Here is a 20,100-nt window from a genome sequence, read left to right on the forward strand (position 1 = left end):
GCAAATACACCATTTTATTTTATTTTTTAATTTTATTTATTTATTTATTTATTTATTTATTTTTGGCTGTGTTGGGTCTTCGTTTCTGTGCGAGGGCTTTCTCTAGTTTTGGCAAGTGGGGGCCACTCTTCATCGCGGTGCACAGGCCTCTCACTATCGCGGCCTCTCTTGTTGCGGAGCACAGGCTCCAGACGCGCAGGCTCAGTAATTGTGGCTCACAGGCCCAGTTGCTCTGCGGCATGTGGGATCTTCCCAGACCAGGGCTCGAACCCGTGTCCCCTGCATTGGCAGGCAGATTCTCAACCACTGCGCCACCAGGGAAGCCCTCAAATACACCATTTTAAATGTGACTTGAGCATCCGTGGAGTTTGGTATCCACAGGGGGTCCTGGAACCAATCCCCTGTGGATACTGAGGGATGACTATACTACTTTCATAATTTTTACATAAAAAAAGAAACATCTTTAAGAACTGCAATCTCACCTCCAACAAGAACCTCTAAACTCCTCCTGCAGCATTTTTTCTGTCTGTCTCATGTTACTCAATCACATCTTATCCTGTGTTACAATTGTTTGTGTATAAGACTTATCTATTAAATGCTGGAGCAACTGCCACTGCAGCGTGTCCACCACTCAAGCTCCACTTTCCAAGGACAAAATTCTGCGGAAAAGAACTGTTAAAGCATAAAACAGCAGTCAAAACGGGAACAAAGCAATTACACAAGAACAAAATGATCAACCAAATTAAGAGTGAAAGGTAATATTGTATTAATTAGCACAAACTGTTAGCAAGGGGAATCATGACCAAGTCAAAACAACACTGAAAACAGTCCTTCCCAGCAAGTGTAGGAATTCTAACAATCTGAATGTGCGCATGTGCTAGGAGTTTTGCAAAATTGTCAAGCAAAGTGTGGCAGCCAGATTTCTCAGTAGAACTCAGTAAATCCTATTAGAGGACATGTTCTTTGTTTAGGAAAATTCCAGGGTGACCTCTGAGTGTTGAAAGAGAAGCTCCCTCTTGGACAAGGCCTGAGGGATAAAGAACCTGAATTTCTCTGTAAAATAAAAGCAGAGTTTGAGTTTCAGGGGAAATGGGAGGCTGTTCTAGAGAAATGAAGGTCATGTGAGGTGGTCCAGAAAGAAAGGGCTCAACACTAGACAGGTTGTGCTGAGGAGAAGAAGACCACCAGGAAATTGGGAAATTCTGGGAAGCAAGGGCATCTTAATTTTAAAAGCTATTTCCTCTGAAATAACATAATCCCTCTCTGTTGCCTGTAACAGACTGTCAAACAATACCACCCTGATGCTGGTGTGTCCAGAGGGGGTAATCCAGAATGGAGCAAATGGGGTGGAAGGATCCCATAGGTCCATAATTCTCAACACGTAACACTCTTTCTAAAACCCTCAACTTGCGGGCCAGATTTATTCTTCTACCTGAAACAACCAAAACGAAAAATGGACAAAATATATGAAAAAATGATACTAGATGGCAATACATGAATGATAGTGAACTATGAGAGAACTGCTGATACATGGGAGGGAGAAAAGCTACGGAGGAGAGACACAGAGAGGGCATCAAGAGATGAACAGAGAAAAACCAAAGCAAAAGGTGTTCAGAAAAGGAAGTTGTCCCACCCCCACCCAGAGAATCCACAAGAGATATGAGGACTGGGGTAGAACTGGATTTTTCATAGCACAAGGGATGGAGAACTCTATTTCTGTTTGAGGCTGATATCTAAATGCCATCCTTATCTACCCTCTCTCTCTCCGCATCCAATCTGTTAGCAAGTCTTGTCAGTTACAGCTTCAAAATCCATTCAGAATCCAACCATCGCTCATCACCTCCACTGCTACCACCCTAGCCCAGGCCACTATCAGCTCTTACCTGGACAACAACAAGAACCTCCTCACCTTCCTGTTTCCAATCTTACATGCCCCCAAGTCCCCATCCCAGTCTATTTTCCACACAGCGGTCAGTCAGAGAAACATTTATCACCTGACAGAAGAGGACAGTTACTTGTTTGTCTGTCTCCCCTTCTAAAAGGTAACCTCCATGAAGTCAAGGTCTTCTATTTCTGTTCATTGCTATATGCCCAGAGACTAAAATAGTGCCAATGTATATATAGTTAGTACCAAATCAATATTTGTTAAATGAACTACACAAGTTGTTATGGAACTGTACACCACATACCTCTAGGAAATGAATAAAGGAACTGCGTTTTGTATCACTCTGTGGGCCTTCAGGAGGCCCAGGGATCTGCAAATCACATTTTGTTTTGTTGCCCGTCACTAAATCTACAATGGCTTGTACATAATGGTCACTGAATGAATAAACAAAAGGAATATAACATAGGTCTAATATCATATATAGTGCCTAGGCCTAGCCTGGGCAGAAGATGGATGCATTTATATTTCGTGGCACAGGAACAGATGACTGGTACAGAGTAGAGCTCATAAACAATATCAAGTCTAAAAGAAAATACACTATTTATTGATAACATGGACCTAGCAAATTCTGTGCCAACTATGAGAAATACAGATATGATTAACATAATTTTTATCTTCAAGGACTAACATAATTTTAGTTATCTTCATCTCTACTAGTTTGTAAACAAGTACAAGTAACTCAGTGGTATAACTGTTCTACTAGAGATATACATAAGAAACATTTGGGAGGCACAAAGAAGGAAATCTTACCTTACCTGAGGAGGTTAAATGGTCAAGGAAAGATCTATGAAAAAGATTTTACTAGAGCTGAGTCTTATAAGGAAGAGTTTACCAGATGAGAAAAAAGACATTTAGAGAAGAAGGCACAGTCTGTTTTGAAGGCATAACAGGCTTCCAGAGTGGTTCCTAGGAGGGAGTTAACAAAATATGGAAGGATATTCTGACATAAGACAGAAAAAAGTCACAAAGCTCTTTCCTTTAAGGACAGAGCCTATGCTTTTAAAAGTTCCTAGACCCTCCTCTCAAAGTACCCACTTCCCCAATAAGATGTGACCTCCAAAGGGGCTTGACAGATATAAAAACATCAAATAACAAAATCAGGGAGGGAAGACAAACATATTTATTCCAGTCTAGGTCACTGGAGGACTTAAAACGTGTACTACTCAGCGCGCCCTATCATCAGCAGCACCAACAAGGGAAGAACGTGCCTGAACAGCAAGCTCTACCCGAAGCCAGCCGATGGCTGCTGTGAGGTTCCCGTCAGTCAAGTCTCTTCCTCGTCATGCAGTTAATGAGGCTTCCCCCCTCGTAGCGAAGGGCTCCTTAACTCTAAATTCATTTTGCACAGAGAAGAGGAAAGAATCTGACATACTACTGATGGTTCCTCATTTAATCCATGACTTAAATCCTATCTCAGTATTTAACTATCTTTATTTTCTGATTAAAATAGAAAAAAAAGGGGGGCGGGGGGTAAGGGCAACAGAAATTACACTGTACTGATACAGAGACATTAAATTCTAGTCAGAGTTAAGACCCATATTAAAGGTCAACTGATGGTTCCAAGGAAATAACTACATGGAGTCTGGTTGAGACATACATGAGTTGAGTCTCATTATTAGCCACAATAATGTAGGAAAACAGCTCTCAATGAAATTGGAGTCCACACTTGTCAGGCATGGGTAGGAAAAAGCCTGGAGAAATGGGTTCTCTCCATGCCCCCATGACAAAGAAGGCTCCTGGTTTAATGGGAAGAGTAGCTCCGGTTCCCAGATGGTGTCCACAGCTCAGAGCCGAGTTTAGCAGTGGAATCGAGTGGAGAACTTAGGCGATACAGGCACGGTCAAGGGCTGGTCACTTGACTTGACTTCCACACCCTGGTACCTTCGTACTGGATTTGCCTTGTGTACCTGCAGAGTGAGAAAAATAAAGTTACCATTGATAAGGATGTTAGAGAACTACACTTACGGGTGTTTTTATTCCTCTTCTTGAGAACATTTTTGTATAATTTTGCAAATCCCAGTCACTAATTTGGGGGTTGGGGGGAGGCAACACAGTCTAGCAGCAAAGCACAAGAGCTCTGGAGCTCAAGTAGGTTTCTATTCAGGTCTTGCTGGATCCCTCAGCTTGCACCTATCTCCAGTTTGACTGTTCAGTACTAGGGTATAACGGGGCTGTACTCAATTGCAGCAGAAAGGAGATACACGCTAAGAATTTGCCAGAGTACAATCTTAAGATTATTGAGTCTTAATATTCACCAAAAGCATGGACAAAAATAAATAAATAAAATAAAATAACCAAGAAGGGTTGCCAGGAGAAGGCATGGTCCCATCCATCCTTCTTACAGTCTAAAATCAACCCTGAATCAAGCCAGGTTAGTAGAGAGTTCTATGATACAAACAAACACAAGAGGCAGGACTCAAGTGCTGAAGAAAAGTCAAAACACTTGAGGCTGGTTTTGTGAGTACATCCAATCAGCATATGGTAGCTTGGATTTTGTCAGGAAGCTAGTCCCTTTACTAGTTTGTCCCTAGAGCCCTCCTGTGGCCAGTCACCTCTACCAACAGCTGTATCAGCTGCTGGCTTAGCACTTTTAGACAAAACCTCAACAACTTACATACTGCTATATTCATCCTTTTACTAAGCATACGAAATTCCATCTAAAACTGTGTTCTTCCTTATTAATGCAGTTAATGTGGCTTGCTGCCCTCCTAGTGAAAGGGTCCTTAATGTGAATTAAGCTTTCTTTTTGGATAACTAATATTTAAATCATTATCTAGTGTTAACATGGAAGGGTCACCTGGACCGATACGCACTATAACTCCAAGGAATTTGAGTCAAGTATTAAGAGGAAAATGAAAATATAGTTGTCACACAATTCCCATGTCCTTCCCTACCTATGTATTCTAATTGTAAAACACATTGGTTTCCTTAAGCCTTAAGGCAATAATAAAAAGTTAAATAAAGAGTCCTACAAATATATCACTGTGCACTGGTATAGCACCTGATGTCCTCCTTATTTAGACCCCTGGAAGAAATTCTGACTGAATTCAGGATCAAAGATAAATGTATTTTTTAAATAACTAGCTTGTTTATATCACTTAGCAGATCCATGGATCACAATGTATACATCTTTAGCCTCGTTCACTCCTCAACTTTGTCACCACCCCTGGTTTGTCTGACTTCTCATTTTCACTCAACTCTGATGTGTCCTTGGAGGCCACCTTAGATCCTTTCTGGAACAAGGCAAGGTACAGATAAAACAGACGCAACCATGTGTTAGTCAGCGCTCATGCTGCCCAGTTACCAGTTCTTTCCGTAGTCTGGCCAGCTCCTCCTTCTGTTGCTCTTCCTCCTGTTGCCTGGCTTCCTCCAACTGCTGGGCTTTCTGGGCTTCCACCTCAGCCATTCTCTTCTCCAGCTCCTGCCGCTCCTTGGCTCTCTTCTCAGTGGCCAGCTGAAAAGTTTCTTGAACTACAGAACCAGAAAGGCCCTCTGAGTACAGAAACAGAGAGAATATTGGTGCACAAGCAAGACTTGCATAAACCTAGCCCCACAGATCCAGCAAGTGATAGATATGCATGGCAACAGAAAGGTGGAGCTCTAAGGAGGCCCAGTTGGGAGAAAGGTGGAGTAAACCACATACAAAAAGTCCTGAAATTTTAAGGGCCCCTATAAATCATCTAATTAGGAGAAAAGCAAGACCTACACAGGTGAAATAGCTTGCTCAAAACTACATAGTGATTGTAGACTACATAGACAGATTTAGGAAAAGAATCCCACTTTTCTGAAACACTGCCCAGTGCTTAAGGAATCAAATGTTTTCTATCTAAGGCTTGCTTTAGGGTGAACCCCAGGAAAGAAGTCCTGGCTCTCTCTCACTTACTTGCTACTCTCTGGGTGGGGAAAGTAAAATTGTTGTTGAAATGCCAGGTGCTTGTTCTATGAATCTGACCCCAACACACTCTACAAATCAACATAGCTGCTGGATTCAATAAAGAGCTAGGGGAGAAAAAACTAGATCCTCTACAGGCAGATGCTTCTGGTTCACACAGCATCGTACTGACACAACTGAGTCCCAGGAAGCCTAACCATTCTGCCCCAATCCCCCAAGAATACATAAAATACTACCAGTAAGGGATTTTTTCTCTCTCTTAGGAACAAAGGGCTCCTGGGAGATGACGGTGTTTGGACGAGCCTTGAAGCAAGCTGCTTCTTTCTGCTGTTTTAGCTCTTCCTCCAGCTATTAGAAAGAAAATCTGTCAGATAAGTAGCCACACTACTTTCCATAACTACCATCTCAATGACTCAAGTTCGAATGTTTCTGAACAGTTTCATCTACAAAGACAGCAGGTGATTTAATCTAAACTCAATTAAAATCCCTTTTACATTAAGTAGAACAGACTAACAACATCTGAACCCACTGAGAACTAGAAAACACCTTTAAGATACTTTTAAGGCCTATCTTAACATCACAAAAAATAAACAAGTAGACATTAATATACCCCTGGATGTGATCACCTGTAAAGTATTCTCCCTCCCAACCCCCAAAAGAATCTAACCAGAATTTAATCAAGCCTCTAGATCTGACTACTCATTTATAGGAAATACAGGAGATAGAGGAACATATTAATAAACACGTTGGGAATACAATGAGCAAAATCCAGATTGTAAAACCTATAGGAAAACTCTCACCACTATTATTTAACATAGATTTGGAAGTCCTAGCCATGGCAATCAGAGAAGAAAAAAAAATAAAAGGAATACAGATTGGAAAAGAAGAAGTAAGGGTTTCCCTGGTGGCACAGTGGTTGAGAATCTGCCTGCCAATGCAGGGGACACGGGTTCGAGCCCTGGTCTGGGTAGATCCCACATGCCGCAGAGCAACTGGGCCCGTGAGCCATAATTACTGAGCCTGCGCGTCTGGAGCCTGTGCTCCACAACAAGAGAGGCCGCGATAGTGAGAGGCCTGCGCACCGCGATGAAGAGTGGCCGCCGCTTGCCACAACTAGAGAAAGCCCTTGCACAGAAACGAAGACCCAACACATCCATAAATAAATAAATTAAATAAATAAATAAATAAAGCTTTAAAAAAAAAAAAAAAGAAGTAAAACTGTCACTGTTTGCAGATAACATGATACTATACATAGAGAATCCTAAAGATGCCACCAGAAAAGTACTAGAGCTAATCAGTGAATGTAGTAAAGTTGCAAGATACAAAATTAATGCACAGAAATCTCTTGCATTGCTATACACTAATGATGAAAAATCTGAAAGAGAAATTAAGGAAACACTCCCATTTACCAACGCAACAAAAAGAATAAAATACCTAGGAATAAATCTACCTAGGGAGACAAAAGACCTGTATGCAGAAACTATAAGACACTGATGTAAAGATGATACAAACAGATGGAGAGATATACCATGTTCTTGGATTGGAAGAATCAATATTGTGAAAATGACTATACTACCCAAAGCAATCTACAGATTCAATGCAATCTCTATCAAATTACCAATGGCATTTTTTACAGAACTAGAACAAAAAATCTTAAAATTTGTATGGAGACACAAAAGACCCCGAATAGCCAAAGCAGTCTTGAGGGAAAAAACGGAGCTGGAGGAATCAGACTCCCTGACTTCAGACTATACTACAAAGCTACAGTAATCAAGACAATATGGTACTGGCACCAAAACAGAAATATAGATCAGTGCAACAGGATAGAAAGCCCAGAGATAAACCCACGCACCTATGGTCAACTAATCTATGACAAAGGAGGCAAGGATATACAATGGAGAAAAGACAGTCTCTTCAATAAGTGGTGCTAGGAAAACTGGACATGTGAAAGAATGAAATTAGAACACTCCCTAACACCATACACAAAAATAAACTCATAATGGATTAGACATCTAAATGTAAGACCGGACACTATAAAACTCTTAGAGGAAAACACAGGAAGAACACTCTTTGACATAAATCACAGCAAGATCTTTTTTGATCCACCTCCTAGAATAATGGAAATAAAAACAAAAATAAACAAATGGGATCTGATGAAACTTAAAAGCTTTTGCACAGCAAAGGAAACTACAAACAAGACGAAAAGACAACCCTCAGAATGGGAGAAAATATTTGCAAATGGACAAAGGATTAATCTCCAAAATATATAAACAGCTCATGCAGCTCAATATTAAAAAAACAAACAACCCAATCCAAAAATGGCCAGAAGACCTAAATAGACATTTCTCCAAAGAAGACATACAGATGGCCAAGAAGTACATGAAAAGCTGCTCAACATTACTAATTATTAGAGAAATGCAAATCAAAACTTCAGTGAGGTATCACCTCACACCAGTTAGAATGGACATCAAAAGAAAATTTACAAACAACAAATGCTGGAGAGGGTGTGGAGAAAAGGGAACCCTCTTGCACTGTTGGTGGGAATGTAAATTGATACAGCCACTATGGAGAACAGTATGGAGGTTCCTTAAAAAACTAAAAATAGAATTACCATATGACCCAGCAATCCCACTACTGGGCATATACCCAGAGAAAACCATAATTCAAAAAGACACATGCACCCCAATGTTCATTGCAGCACTATTTACAATAGCCAGGTCATGGAAGCAACCTAAATGCCCATCGACAGACGAATGGATAAAGAAGATGTTGTACATGTATACAATGGAATATTACTCAGCCATAAAAAGGAACGAAACTGGGTCATTTGTAGAGACGTGGATGGATCTAGAGACTGCCATACAGAGTGAACTAAGTCAGAAAGAGAAAAACAAATATCGTATATTAACGCATATATGTGGAACCTAGAAAAATGGTACAGATGAACCGGTTTGCAGGGCAGAAAGAGAGACACAGATATAAAGAACAAACGTATAGACACCAAAGGGGGAAAGTGGCGGCAGGGTGTGGTGGTGGTGGTGGTGTGATGCACTGGGAGATTGCCATTGACATGTATACACTAATATGTATAAAATGGATAACTAATAAGAACCTGCTGTATAAAAAAATAAATAAAATTCTAAAATGAAAAAAAATGGATGAAAATTAAAAATGAAATTCTATAAGGTCACCTATAATCCCACTGTAAATAACTATTATTAACATTTTAGTGTATAACCCCTTTCATACCATATACATGTAAACACATATACTTTTAAAATAAATGGTCATATTATTCATATAAAAAAAAACCTATTGGAAAAACAATCCAGTTTATTCAACATATAAAATGCAAGTAGAGCAGCCTTTAGATTAAAAGGGATTTAGAGATTTATCAAACAAATATAAAATGTGGACCTTTTCTGGATCCTGATTTGAACAATTCAACTGTTTAAAAAATGAGAGATTAGGGGATATATGAATGCTGACTATTTGTCACTATTAAGGAATTACTGTTAATCTTTTTAAGTGTGCTAATAGTATTGTGGTTATGAAATTCTTTTAATCCTTATATTTTAAAGTTACACATTGAAGTATTTTTGGATGAAATGAGATGATACCTAGGATTTGCTTCAAAGTAATCTTGTATAGGCAGAAGTATCCAGTGTAGAGATGAGTAGGTAGAAGTAAGATGAAATAAGATTTTCCATGTTTTGATCCCTAGAAAACCAGGTGACAGTTCATGGAAGTTCATTATACTATTCTACTTTTATGTATGTCTGAAAAACTTTAAAAAACCTTTTTGTTATGGAAAATATCCCACATACAGACATTCTGTCATGGTCCTTGAACGAGAGATTCACTACTGCTTCCAAAGCAACTGTCCTAAGTTCTCCTAGAGAACAATACCAACAGGGAGCCTACATTTAGTAACTTAAGCAATCATATCGTTTGGGCTTCAAGAGGGATGACTTTCTACAAACAAAGATTAGGCCAAGCCCCTTTTGGACAGAGTCCAGAATAAGAGACAATATCAATACTGACAAATTTAGGAATTCAGGAGATTTTTTTCCAGACAGGGCAGAATTAGATCCAATTAAACCAGCCAACAACCAACTGACTGTTTTAAATCACCTGTCATCTATAAAGAGCAAATAGCACACTATGTTGCGAAAACAACATACCATATTGAGAATCTATTCTCACCTCACAGTTTCTTATCAAAGCACCAACAGAAAGGAGTGAACATTTAATGAACAAGTCTAATAAATGGAATAGATGAGAATCTCCTGACACAAAAAAAGCCTAACAGTTCTCACATTCCCCAGGTGATCACTTACAGGAGAGATCAGCAAACTTAAGCCGCAAGCCAAATCCAGTTTGCAACCTCGTTCTGTATAGCCCTTGAGCTAAAAATGGTTTTTATATTTTTAAAGGGTTGAAACACACATACACAGAGAACATGTGACAGAGACCACCTGCACAACCTAAAATAATATATAGCAAACTTTTTTATAGAAAAAGTTTGCTGACCCCTGATTATAGTGACAGCCCCTAAAATAATCCGGTATGTTAGTTCCCAGAAGAAGTTCAGTGTAGTGGGTCTACCTATTGTAACAAATCAACAATCAAACAATTCACATTTTAGCTGCTCTCCCCATCCCCACCTGGTGCTTCCAAGTCTGTGCCTTCAGAGCACCTCTTCTGTCGGTCTCAAAGCAGAAAGGCTCAACCTGGGTTGTATTCTTCACCTTCTTCTCCGGCAGGTTAATGGTGTCAAAATGAGGCAAAGGAAGCGCCTTGAATTTGGGCACCTAATAGAAAAGAAAATGTAAAATTTAAGATAAGGCCTTTCTAGCCAGAAAGCAACAGCTGCTCCAGAATATTTGGATGAATCTAAAAAACAGGAAAGGCCAGTCTTCAAAGCAGCATGGAGTAGCAGAAAGAGTAATGGGTTCAAAAGGAAATTGAGGTTTTCCTCCCAGTATTGCCAATAACTAGCAGCATGATCATGGGCAAGTCACTTAAGCTCCTTGTGCCAGAATGGTTATTTAAATTACTTGCCCTATTTATACTTCATAAGGCTCTTAGAGGGATCAAAGGAAGTCAGTGATTTATAGTTGAAAGTGCAACATAAAAGATTACCTTTGAGGGATCAAAGAATAGTACTATGCTACTTGCAGAAATGGAAACACCTACCTCCCCTTTCTGCAGTTCTTTTATTTTCTTCTCCTTCTGTAACTGACGTTCTTTGTCTCGAGAATCAAAAGAGAAAGGGCATATTTCCACAGTTCTCCCCACTGGGATTTGGGGCTTAAAAGGCATTCCAAAATAAGGCACAGGTTGAGCTCTTATCGCTACTGGCTCCTCCTCTTCCTAAAGAAAAAAATGCAGTTTAGAAACAAGATTCCTCACTCTCGCTCACCTCCTCTGAATGTGGAGTCAGAAGACGTTATATAAGAGAAGTCATTAATTAAGGCAAGTCACTCAACTCTTAGCTTCTTAGCTTCCTTTTCTATCAAAGAGGGGTATCTACCAACTCTCAGGGGTGAAACCAGTGTGAAAGCATTTGATAAACTAACACAATTACTCTTAAAGGATCTAAAATTTTTCACAGGAAGGTTGTAAAAACTAAATGAGATCAAACAGTTTGAATAAAATGAAGAAAAGTACTAACCAAGCATATACCTTGGCCTCGTCTTTGACCCAGGCTTCAGACTCCACTAACACATGTGACTGGGAGTATTCCCAGTTGCCAAACCCAGAATAGGACCAAGTAAGTTGATTGGATTCAAGCTGGTAACATAAGATTACTGTGTATTTTAGTTTCAAATGAACCTATAAAAAGGCTTATGCCTGAGATCTGCTGTAAAATTACCCTAACTCTGGATATTTATAGATAAAATGGGGGATGTAACAAGAAACTAGCCTGATCAATGACAGTTTATATATTCCAACTTCATGAACCATCACCACACAGTCACCTTTGCAACCCTTGGATTAATGGAGATAGTTAAGGACAGGGTGGATGTAACTGCTTAGTATGAATTTTAAAAGTCCCTCACTGAATGGTGACAATAGCTGGGGCAAAATAGAGTATAGGTCTTGGGAACTTTTGATCCACGTTACAACAGGGTGATTTCCAATGCAACAGAAACAAACATAACTCCAATAAGTTACAACCAGTTACCACTGAAAGCCAAAAGATTCATACCCTTACTAACTACTTTGTTCTTGGAAGAGCAAAAACAGATGATCAATCATTCATACCCATTGTTAAGACAACTCCAGACAAGAGTGATGGCCTTTGTATTCCACTAAGTTTAAGAAAGAATAATGCTTAGAATGATTATGTAGAAGGAGTAGAAACCCCCATCCCAGGGAATCACCTCATCTTCTTTGGTGGGCATTCTGATTCTGTTCTTCAGAGCAAAGGCCGGTGACTTGGGGACAGTGATTGGAAGTACTTTCTTTTCAGGAACACCCTGGAAGGAGTAAGCAACTCAATTAGATATCCTAGAACAATCTCTACTAGGCTGTGTGATGAGATCAATCCCTTTCTTAGAAGTTCACATATCAGGAATCAAAAAAAAGCTAGTTATTTCAGTATGTTGTTAACTTATCCAACTAAGACTGGTATGTATTAACGCTCCAAAGGTGGATTAACATGACAGAAGAACAGCAAATAACAAAAACATTGTTTGAGTTGTATATTCAACAAAAATAGGATTCATCAAAATCTTTTTTGGTATTTATGAAAAACACTACAAAATAAACTGTCAATATTTTATTGTTTCTCTCCCATTTTATACCCCAATCCCTTAAAAACAAAATCAAAAAGGACTTCCAAATGTTATCTAGGAACAGAATAGATACTGTCCATTCTCTTAAACCTATTCCACATACTCTAAAATAAGAACTTATATTTAAAAATATTAACCTCAAAAGGCAAATGGAAAAAAGTACTGGGCAAGGGCTAGCTTAATTTCCTTTTGCCAAGTAACTGGACAAAGAACAAGCAGTTTACAAAGATATACAAGAGGTTCAATCTCAATAACTTTTAAAAATATAAAGTAAAATAAGGTATTTTTCACCTATAAGACTGAGTAATAATTAAAAGACTGGTTAATACCAGTGTTGGCAGGTGAAGAGAAATGGGCACTCCTATACACTCCTTGGGTAAGGTACAGGGCACAAATTGGTACAACCTTTAGGAATTAGCTACTAAATCTTTAAATGGTCATACTCTTTCACCCAATATTACATCTCTAGTATTTGATCTCTAGTTTAGTTTTTAGGTATATTTCAATACAGCATTTTTAAATTTAAATGAATAAAAAAATTGCAAATAACCCTATTATCTATCAAAAAAGAACTGGCTAAATCCTTTCTTAAATTGTGGTACATAACTAATTGTGGTACATGACTAATAAGAACCTACTGTATAGCACAGGGAACTCTACTCAATACTCTGTAATGACCTATATGGGAAAAGAATCTAAAAAAAGAGTGGCTATATGTATATGTATAACTGATTCTCTTTGCTGTACAGCAGAAACACAACATTGTAAATCAACTATACTCCAATAAAAAATAATTTTAAAAAATTGTGGTACATCCACACAATAGAATATTATACAGTCATCAAAAAGAAGAAAATAAATCTTTATTACTGACAGAACAGTATTCATAATATTGAGGGGGGAGGGACAAGTTGCAGAAACAAAAAATATTATTATTAAATATTATTTCTGTGTGTTTTTAAGATGTCTTTTAAGAAAAACAAATATATGTTATCACTTATATGTGGGATCTAATTTTTTTAAATGATATAAACGAACTTACTTAACAAAACAGAAAGACTCACAGATCTTGAAAACAAACTTATGGTTATCAAAGGGTGGTGGGGACAGGGATAGGAGCTGGGGATTAACACACACACACTACTATATATAACATCAATAATCAACAAGGACCTACTGTATAGCACAGGGAACTCTAAATATTCTGTTAATAACCTATATAGGAAAAGAATCTGAAAAAGAATAATCTATGTATAACAGAATCACTTTGCTGTACACCTGAAACTAACACAACACTGTAAATCAACTATACTCCAAAAAAATGTATTTAAATAAATTAACTGAATTAAATTTTTAAAAGATACTTGCACATATACTAAAAAAATAAAATAAAATGTATATATAATTAATCTAAGCATAGAAAATAAAATATGGAAAGAACACCAAGCTGTTAACTCTCATATCTCTTTGAGGGTAGATTAAAAGAGGGATTTAATTTCTATATTCCTTAATTCTAATACATTCAGCTCCTCCAAAGATTTTTTTCCTCCTTTGTGATTCCAAAACACTGCCAACATCTCAAATCTTTTCAGGCTGAATTATGTATACCATACTATGCACATCATTCAAAACTAACATAATTCTAACTCTCATAGAGTTTACACTATCATGAATCTGGCAATTAACCCTAACTGCAAAATGGTATCTCTAGGGCTACCGTCCTGCACGAAGTGTATGACCAGATCAATTTTAAAAAATCAAAACAACCTTGAGACATCCTCAGTAACTCCTTATTTCTTATACCCACATCCATATGCTGGCCCCGTCAGCTCTCTATTCTGCTTCCTCTCTAACTCTTCACTGTCATGACACAGGCCACATCATCTATTGCCTGTACCATTCCACTAGCCTTCTAGCAGTCCTTCAGCTTCTCTCATTCCACCAGTCCATCTTCTTATAGTCAGAAGATCTGATGTTACTTCCTGACTTAAAATTCTTTAATGGCTCCTACTGCCTACCTACAACAGTATAACATATTCCTTGGCATGAAGTACAAGGTGTTTCATAATTTGGAACCCTGCCTGACTTTCCAGGCATATCTCTTGCCTCTCTTTAGGCATCACCCTCCATCCACAATGAACTACTGACAGCTGCCAAAATTTAACACTGGTTCTCATCGCAATACCTCTGGCTTATGCTCTCTCAGAAATGCTCTGGCTGCTTGAAAGCATCTAACCCTTCTTTTCAAGCCTCCACTAAAGCATCTCCTCTCTGATAAAACCCTTCAATAGATCGCTCCACTCCTCCAGACCTACTGATCCCACTCTCCCCTGTATATAGTCTATCATGGTACATATGAAACTTCATTGCACTTGTTTATTTAGGTATTCATCTCCTCCTGCTAACCTATGAGTGCTTTGAGAGTGGGGACTGTTATTCCATCAACCCCTAATACCTAACACAGACCTTAGCAAGCATAAGGCATTCAGGGAATGTTTGTTGAATGAATACAGTAAGCATGAATAACAGAATTTATACCTTGGACTTGAAGCCTCTTGGACTCTAATTTATACCCTGGGAGACTTCTTAATCCCAACAATGCTGCAACTGCTCCAAACATGTTTGGAATATCTTTCTTGGAGTGGCCTTCAAAGCCAGTTTTAGGGCCATGCAAGGCAATTGCTCAATCTTTACTTTTAATTAAGCAAAATTGTTTCCACCTCTATTATTTTAGACAACTCAGAAGTTTTAGTTCCCAATGACTTTAGACCAGCCCCTAAGAGCAAATTAATCTTTAAAATATGAAGACTTGCCATTGTTGAAGAGATCCAAAAGACTGTGCCACAGGATCCGAGACCAGTGGCTTTTCCAAAATGCTTTCTACAATATCAATCTTTGGAAAGAATTAATAAACTCTCAAGGTGACCACTGTAAAGGGAATGCTCATTCTGCTGTGAAAGTTCTCATACATTTTCTAAAGAAAACCAGAATCACTAGTATAGTAAAATTTAATACAGCAGAACTTGTAATCAGAGTGACAAAAGTCTATGAAATGGGTTTTCAAATAATGCTTGCCAGAAAACGACAACAAAAATCTATTGTTCTACAACATCCTAGACACCTGTGGACACCAGCCTGTAGCTCGAACACAGCCAAGGATATGCGGTAATGGGAAGTACACTGAGCAAGGAGTCAAGAGGTCTGTTTTAGCCCGGCTCTGATTCCAGTCTGTACAACCTGTATATCATGAGATAGCCTTTTAGTCCTTGGTTTTTTTCCTTTCATAAAATATAGTAATTGAAATAAGTATCTGAGGACTCAAGTTTTTAAAATAATGCTGCTTTTCCTATTTTTCCCCTCTCTCTGCATCCTCCCAACAGATGTGCATTTTAAAAGAAATCTCTAATAAGTAAGCCATGAAAGAGATATTTACGAGTAGGATCAATCCTCGTAATTACTTGGGGGAGAGGGAAAGGTGATTTATGAAAATCAACCTTGCAGCAACTATTTATCCACACCCCATCTCCACTGCAATCAAAGCCAACAGGGGGCTCAATCAGAAATAAAGAAAAAGACATTGGGTTTCTAGAGACAGAGAAGGCTTCTTGTTTTATTATTTTAAGGTTTTTTAGTTATAAGCTCCTTGAGGGCAGCGATATTGCCATTTGCATTCCTTTGCATTCTCCACAGCACCTACAAGAAGTAGTAATTGTTCAATGAACATATGTTGATTAGCATTACTGTCCTTATTTGTTTACATGTCAATCTGTTCTCCCAGACTGTGAAAGCTTTGAGGACAAAGGCTGTGCCTAATTCCATTTGAATTCCCAGTGTCTAACACAGGCTGGTGCACTTCAGCTTGTACTGCTGCTCACGCAGTTACCCTATATTGCAATGCCCATGCTGTGATGCTTACGTGCTGGGGAAACAGGAGTGAACAGTACAGATATACATGGTCCCTGCTATCAGGGAGTTCACATTCTAGTGGAGGAAAGAGACAATGAAAAAGTAACAAATCAAGTATTTCCTGATTTTCACAAGTGCTCTGAAGAAACCCAACAGAATGTGGAGCTGAAGGATAATGGGGGAAACTCTGAAAGGAAGCTGAGGGAAAGTATCTCTAAAGAGGTGATACATGGTTAGAAGTGGGCAATGTGGGTGGACAGATGACACATTTTGGAAAAGCAGCCCAGGATGGGGGATGGGATGTTAGGGGTGAGCACTTCTCCCTAAGGCAGGATATGCCCCCAAGTGCCCTGGGACAAGTTCTCAGGCCTGTCCCAGAGCAATTAGATTACCATGAAGCAATGTTATATCTCAGGGAGTATGAAAAAATATATATATTTTTTTAAAGCCTGCTGGTCTCCCCAAGTCCCTAAAATGTTGCTGCTAAAATTACTCACTGGAGAGCACAAGAAACACCGTAAGGACACATGGAAAGAGAGCTTCAGCACCAGGGGACACGGATGGGGACAACAGTGGCAGACACACAGGTGCATTCGGACTCTGGGAGGCAGGCTCTTCTGCTGCCTGAGAGTCCAACACTAGAACTTAAGACACGTAACCTCAGTTCTGCCACCAACTTTTAAAGACGTTTCTGTGGGCAAGCCACATTCTTCTTTCAAAGCCTCCCTTTCTAAAAAATGAAGAGAGTGGAAGGGAATAAATACATCTTTGCCTCCTTTTATGCTTTGCTTCTCTAGAATCCAAAAGTTGAAGTGATGTCACTGGAAATTTCAGTAGGGAGAGAGCTGCAAAGAGCCGGCATCAAACTCAAAAACTGCATTTGCCAAAATAAACAATGATAACAGCATTGTGGGGTAGAATAACAGTGTTTAAGGAGATGACAGGTTCAAATCCTGGTTCTGCATACTAGACACCTCTCAGCATCTCTTTCCTCATCTGAAAAGTAGGGTTAAAAATAGAACATTATCTCTTAAGAGTTGTTATGAGAAATAAGATAATCTGCACAAAACACTCAGTACAACGTAAGCATGCAATAGTTATTACTATTAACAACATGACTGCTTACTGTGTGTCAGACACTAAGGTCTTCATCAGGGCTCTCTCTAATCTATGCTGCCCCTAACAAAGCAAAACTCCAGGGGTGGAGCCCAGAAATCTGTTTATATAATAAAATCCCAGAGGATTCTGCGAACCAGTTGGATTTGGCAATCACTTCCCTACAGCATACCATAACCATTCAGCAGCACCTAACATACTTACCTAGTGTTTTGCTCATCTGTTTATCCAGAATTCTCAACAAGGCCTTACCTGGTACAATGCTACTCTAAGTTCTCACTTAACTCCTAATGAACTCTAGTCACCCTTCCCCACTTACCACTTCACCCCAACATTTCCAAAGTACAACAAACTGCCAAACCAATTTCCTAAATCAGTGTTTCTAAAAATGGTGTTCAGGTAATACCGGTGATATGGAAAAGGATGTTAGGTAGGATGTAGACCATGTTTTTTAAAAAAATAATCACGAATTTTCCTAAGAACCTTTCAGTTTAAAAGGTACCTTCTATTTTAACACAAGAGCATGGACCCTGGAACCATATTCAGATCCCAGCTCTCCCACTGGCTAGTTTGTGATCTTGGGCAAGTTATCTAACCTCTACAAAACAGACTGATAATAGTATCTACAGTGTTTACTTCATAGGGTTGTTATGAGAATTAAGTAAGTTATCATATAAAGAGCTTAGAATAAAACTTGGCACATAAGCTTTATAGAAGTATTAGCTATTATTGTTGTTATTCATGGCAAAAAGTACTGATTTTCCATTTACATAATGATTTAAATGTTCCCCTTAAAATTACTTTTAAAATGAGTTGATGATTTTAAGAATATATAAAGTCAATTAAAGTCAATATTGGTATATGAGATACAAAGAATACAGTAAAAATCGAGAGGGTGATAGGTAAATTAAATAAAAAACAAAAAACTTATAGCAGGGAGAAAAGCCAGGAGCTTGGAGAAAAAGATGTTATTAAAAGCAAGGTGCCAAATGCACGTTACAGAAGCCTCATGGAAGTCATTTCTCTTTTCTGGGTCTTGGGTTTCTGATGTGTAAAATGAAAACATTGAGCCCTTCTGGGTCTAGGATTCTGAGGTCTGCATACAAACTACAGTTCCCTTGTTGTATTCAGAACAATTTCCTCACCAGGTAATGACAAAGAAGGCACAGCTCTTGGAGACTAATCACTTGAGTGGGCAGAGGTTTCTTAAAAGTTCGTGTAACAGAGTCTGGCCTATCATACGTATGCATCACAGCAAAAAAGAAAAAAGAAAGAAAAAGAGAAAAAGAAAAAAGAAAAGCATTGTGAATAGAAAAGAGGTCTCATGTGCAGAAAGTTCTCAAATTGAAAGAAGATATCGGGGAGGGAAGAGAGGAAGAACCATTCGTAAGCATCATCATGCTTTTTTTAAAGCCTGGAAAATATAACTTCAGATTGCTTCTGAATTAGTGCTAAGAAAATAAACAAAACTAAATATCCAGTCAAAGGTAATACAGTTGTCCCTCAGTATCCTGAGGGAATTGATTCCAGGACCCCCAAAGATACCAAAATTCGAAGATGCTCAAGTCCTTTACATTGGTGTAGTATGTACATATAACCTATGCACATCCTCCTGTATACTTTAAGTCATCTCTAGATTACTTATAATACCTAATACAATGTAAATGCTATGTAAATAGCTGCCTGAGAGCAGCAAATTCAAGTTTTGCTTTTTGGAACTTTCTAGTTTTTTTCCTGAATATTTTCAATCCATGGTTAGTTAAATCTGCAGATACATAACCTATGGGTAAGGAGGGCCAACTGTATATTGGTGCAAAGTTTCACTTAAAACTATGGGGACCCTAAAGGATAAGCAAAAAGAAAGAGGATGGCAAAACAGTTCTTAGTACCTGGACATAAGGCAATCCAAACTGGGAGGAGGATGTTTCCCCATCTGCCTGGAAATATACCTGAAAACCATCTTTGCACTTATGCAGGTGCTGAACTCCATTACTTCTTCTCTGACTGTGGCATCTCTTCTTGATTGTATATTTTCTCTAAAATCATGACTGTGAGCCCATCATCAAACTACAACCCACTTCTCTAATCTAGGTTCCAGGTGCTCCTCTTGATATACTTCTTTTCTCCAGCTTAAATGACCCATTTACAGTTCCCAGTAGCCGCCCCATGCTTTCCACCTTTGGACTTTTTTTATGTTACTCCCACTGCCTGGAATGCTCGGCCAGTCCATTTCATCTGCATTTCTACAAGTCCAAATTCCACCATAGAGTGAAGAGGCAATATAATGAAGTGTTAAGGTCACAAACTCTGGAGCCACAGTGCCTGAATTCTTATACTTGTTCCACTACTTACCAGCTGAGTACTCTAAGAATGCTATTTAACCTCTCTGTGCCTCAAGTGCCTCATCTTAAACTGGTGAGAATTAGAGTAGACAACCT

General features: G+C 38.7%; 1 protein-coding gene across 4 annotated transcripts in view; it reads right to left on the minus strand.

Annotated features, from left to right (window-relative positions):
- Positions 1-742: 742 nt before the first annotated feature.
- Positions 743-20,100, minus strand: part of TPX2 (TPX2 microtubule nucleation factor) — a 59,897-nt gene continuing 40,539 nt past the window's right edge. For 3 of the 4 annotated variants that reach the window (XM_068566082.1, XM_068566079.1, XM_068566080.1), the window contains exons 13-18: positions 12,227-12,322; positions 11,037-11,213; positions 10,505-10,651; positions 6,074-6,185; positions 5,250-5,437; positions 743-3,852 (exon numbers count right to left, since the gene is read on the minus strand). In XM_068566082.1, coding sequence (XP_068422183.1) covers positions 3,742-3,852; positions 5,250-5,437; positions 6,074-6,185; positions 10,505-10,651; positions 11,037-11,213; positions 12,227-12,322 — 831 coding nt within the window. In that variant the 3' untranslated portion in view covers positions 743-3,741. The remainder of the gene's footprint in view (positions 3,853-5,249; positions 5,438-6,073; positions 6,186-10,504; positions 10,652-11,036; positions 11,214-12,226; positions 12,323-20,100) is intronic. The other variant, XM_068566081.1, reaches the window with a different exon arrangement.

This window comes from Eschrichtius robustus, chromosome 16, assembly GCF_028021215.1.
Source record: "Eschrichtius robustus isolate mEscRob2 chromosome 16, mEscRob2.pri, whole genome shotgun sequence".
In the NCBI taxonomy this organism is placed as follows: domain Eukaryota; kingdom Metazoa; phylum Chordata; class Mammalia; order Artiodactyla; family Eschrichtiidae; genus Eschrichtius; species Eschrichtius robustus.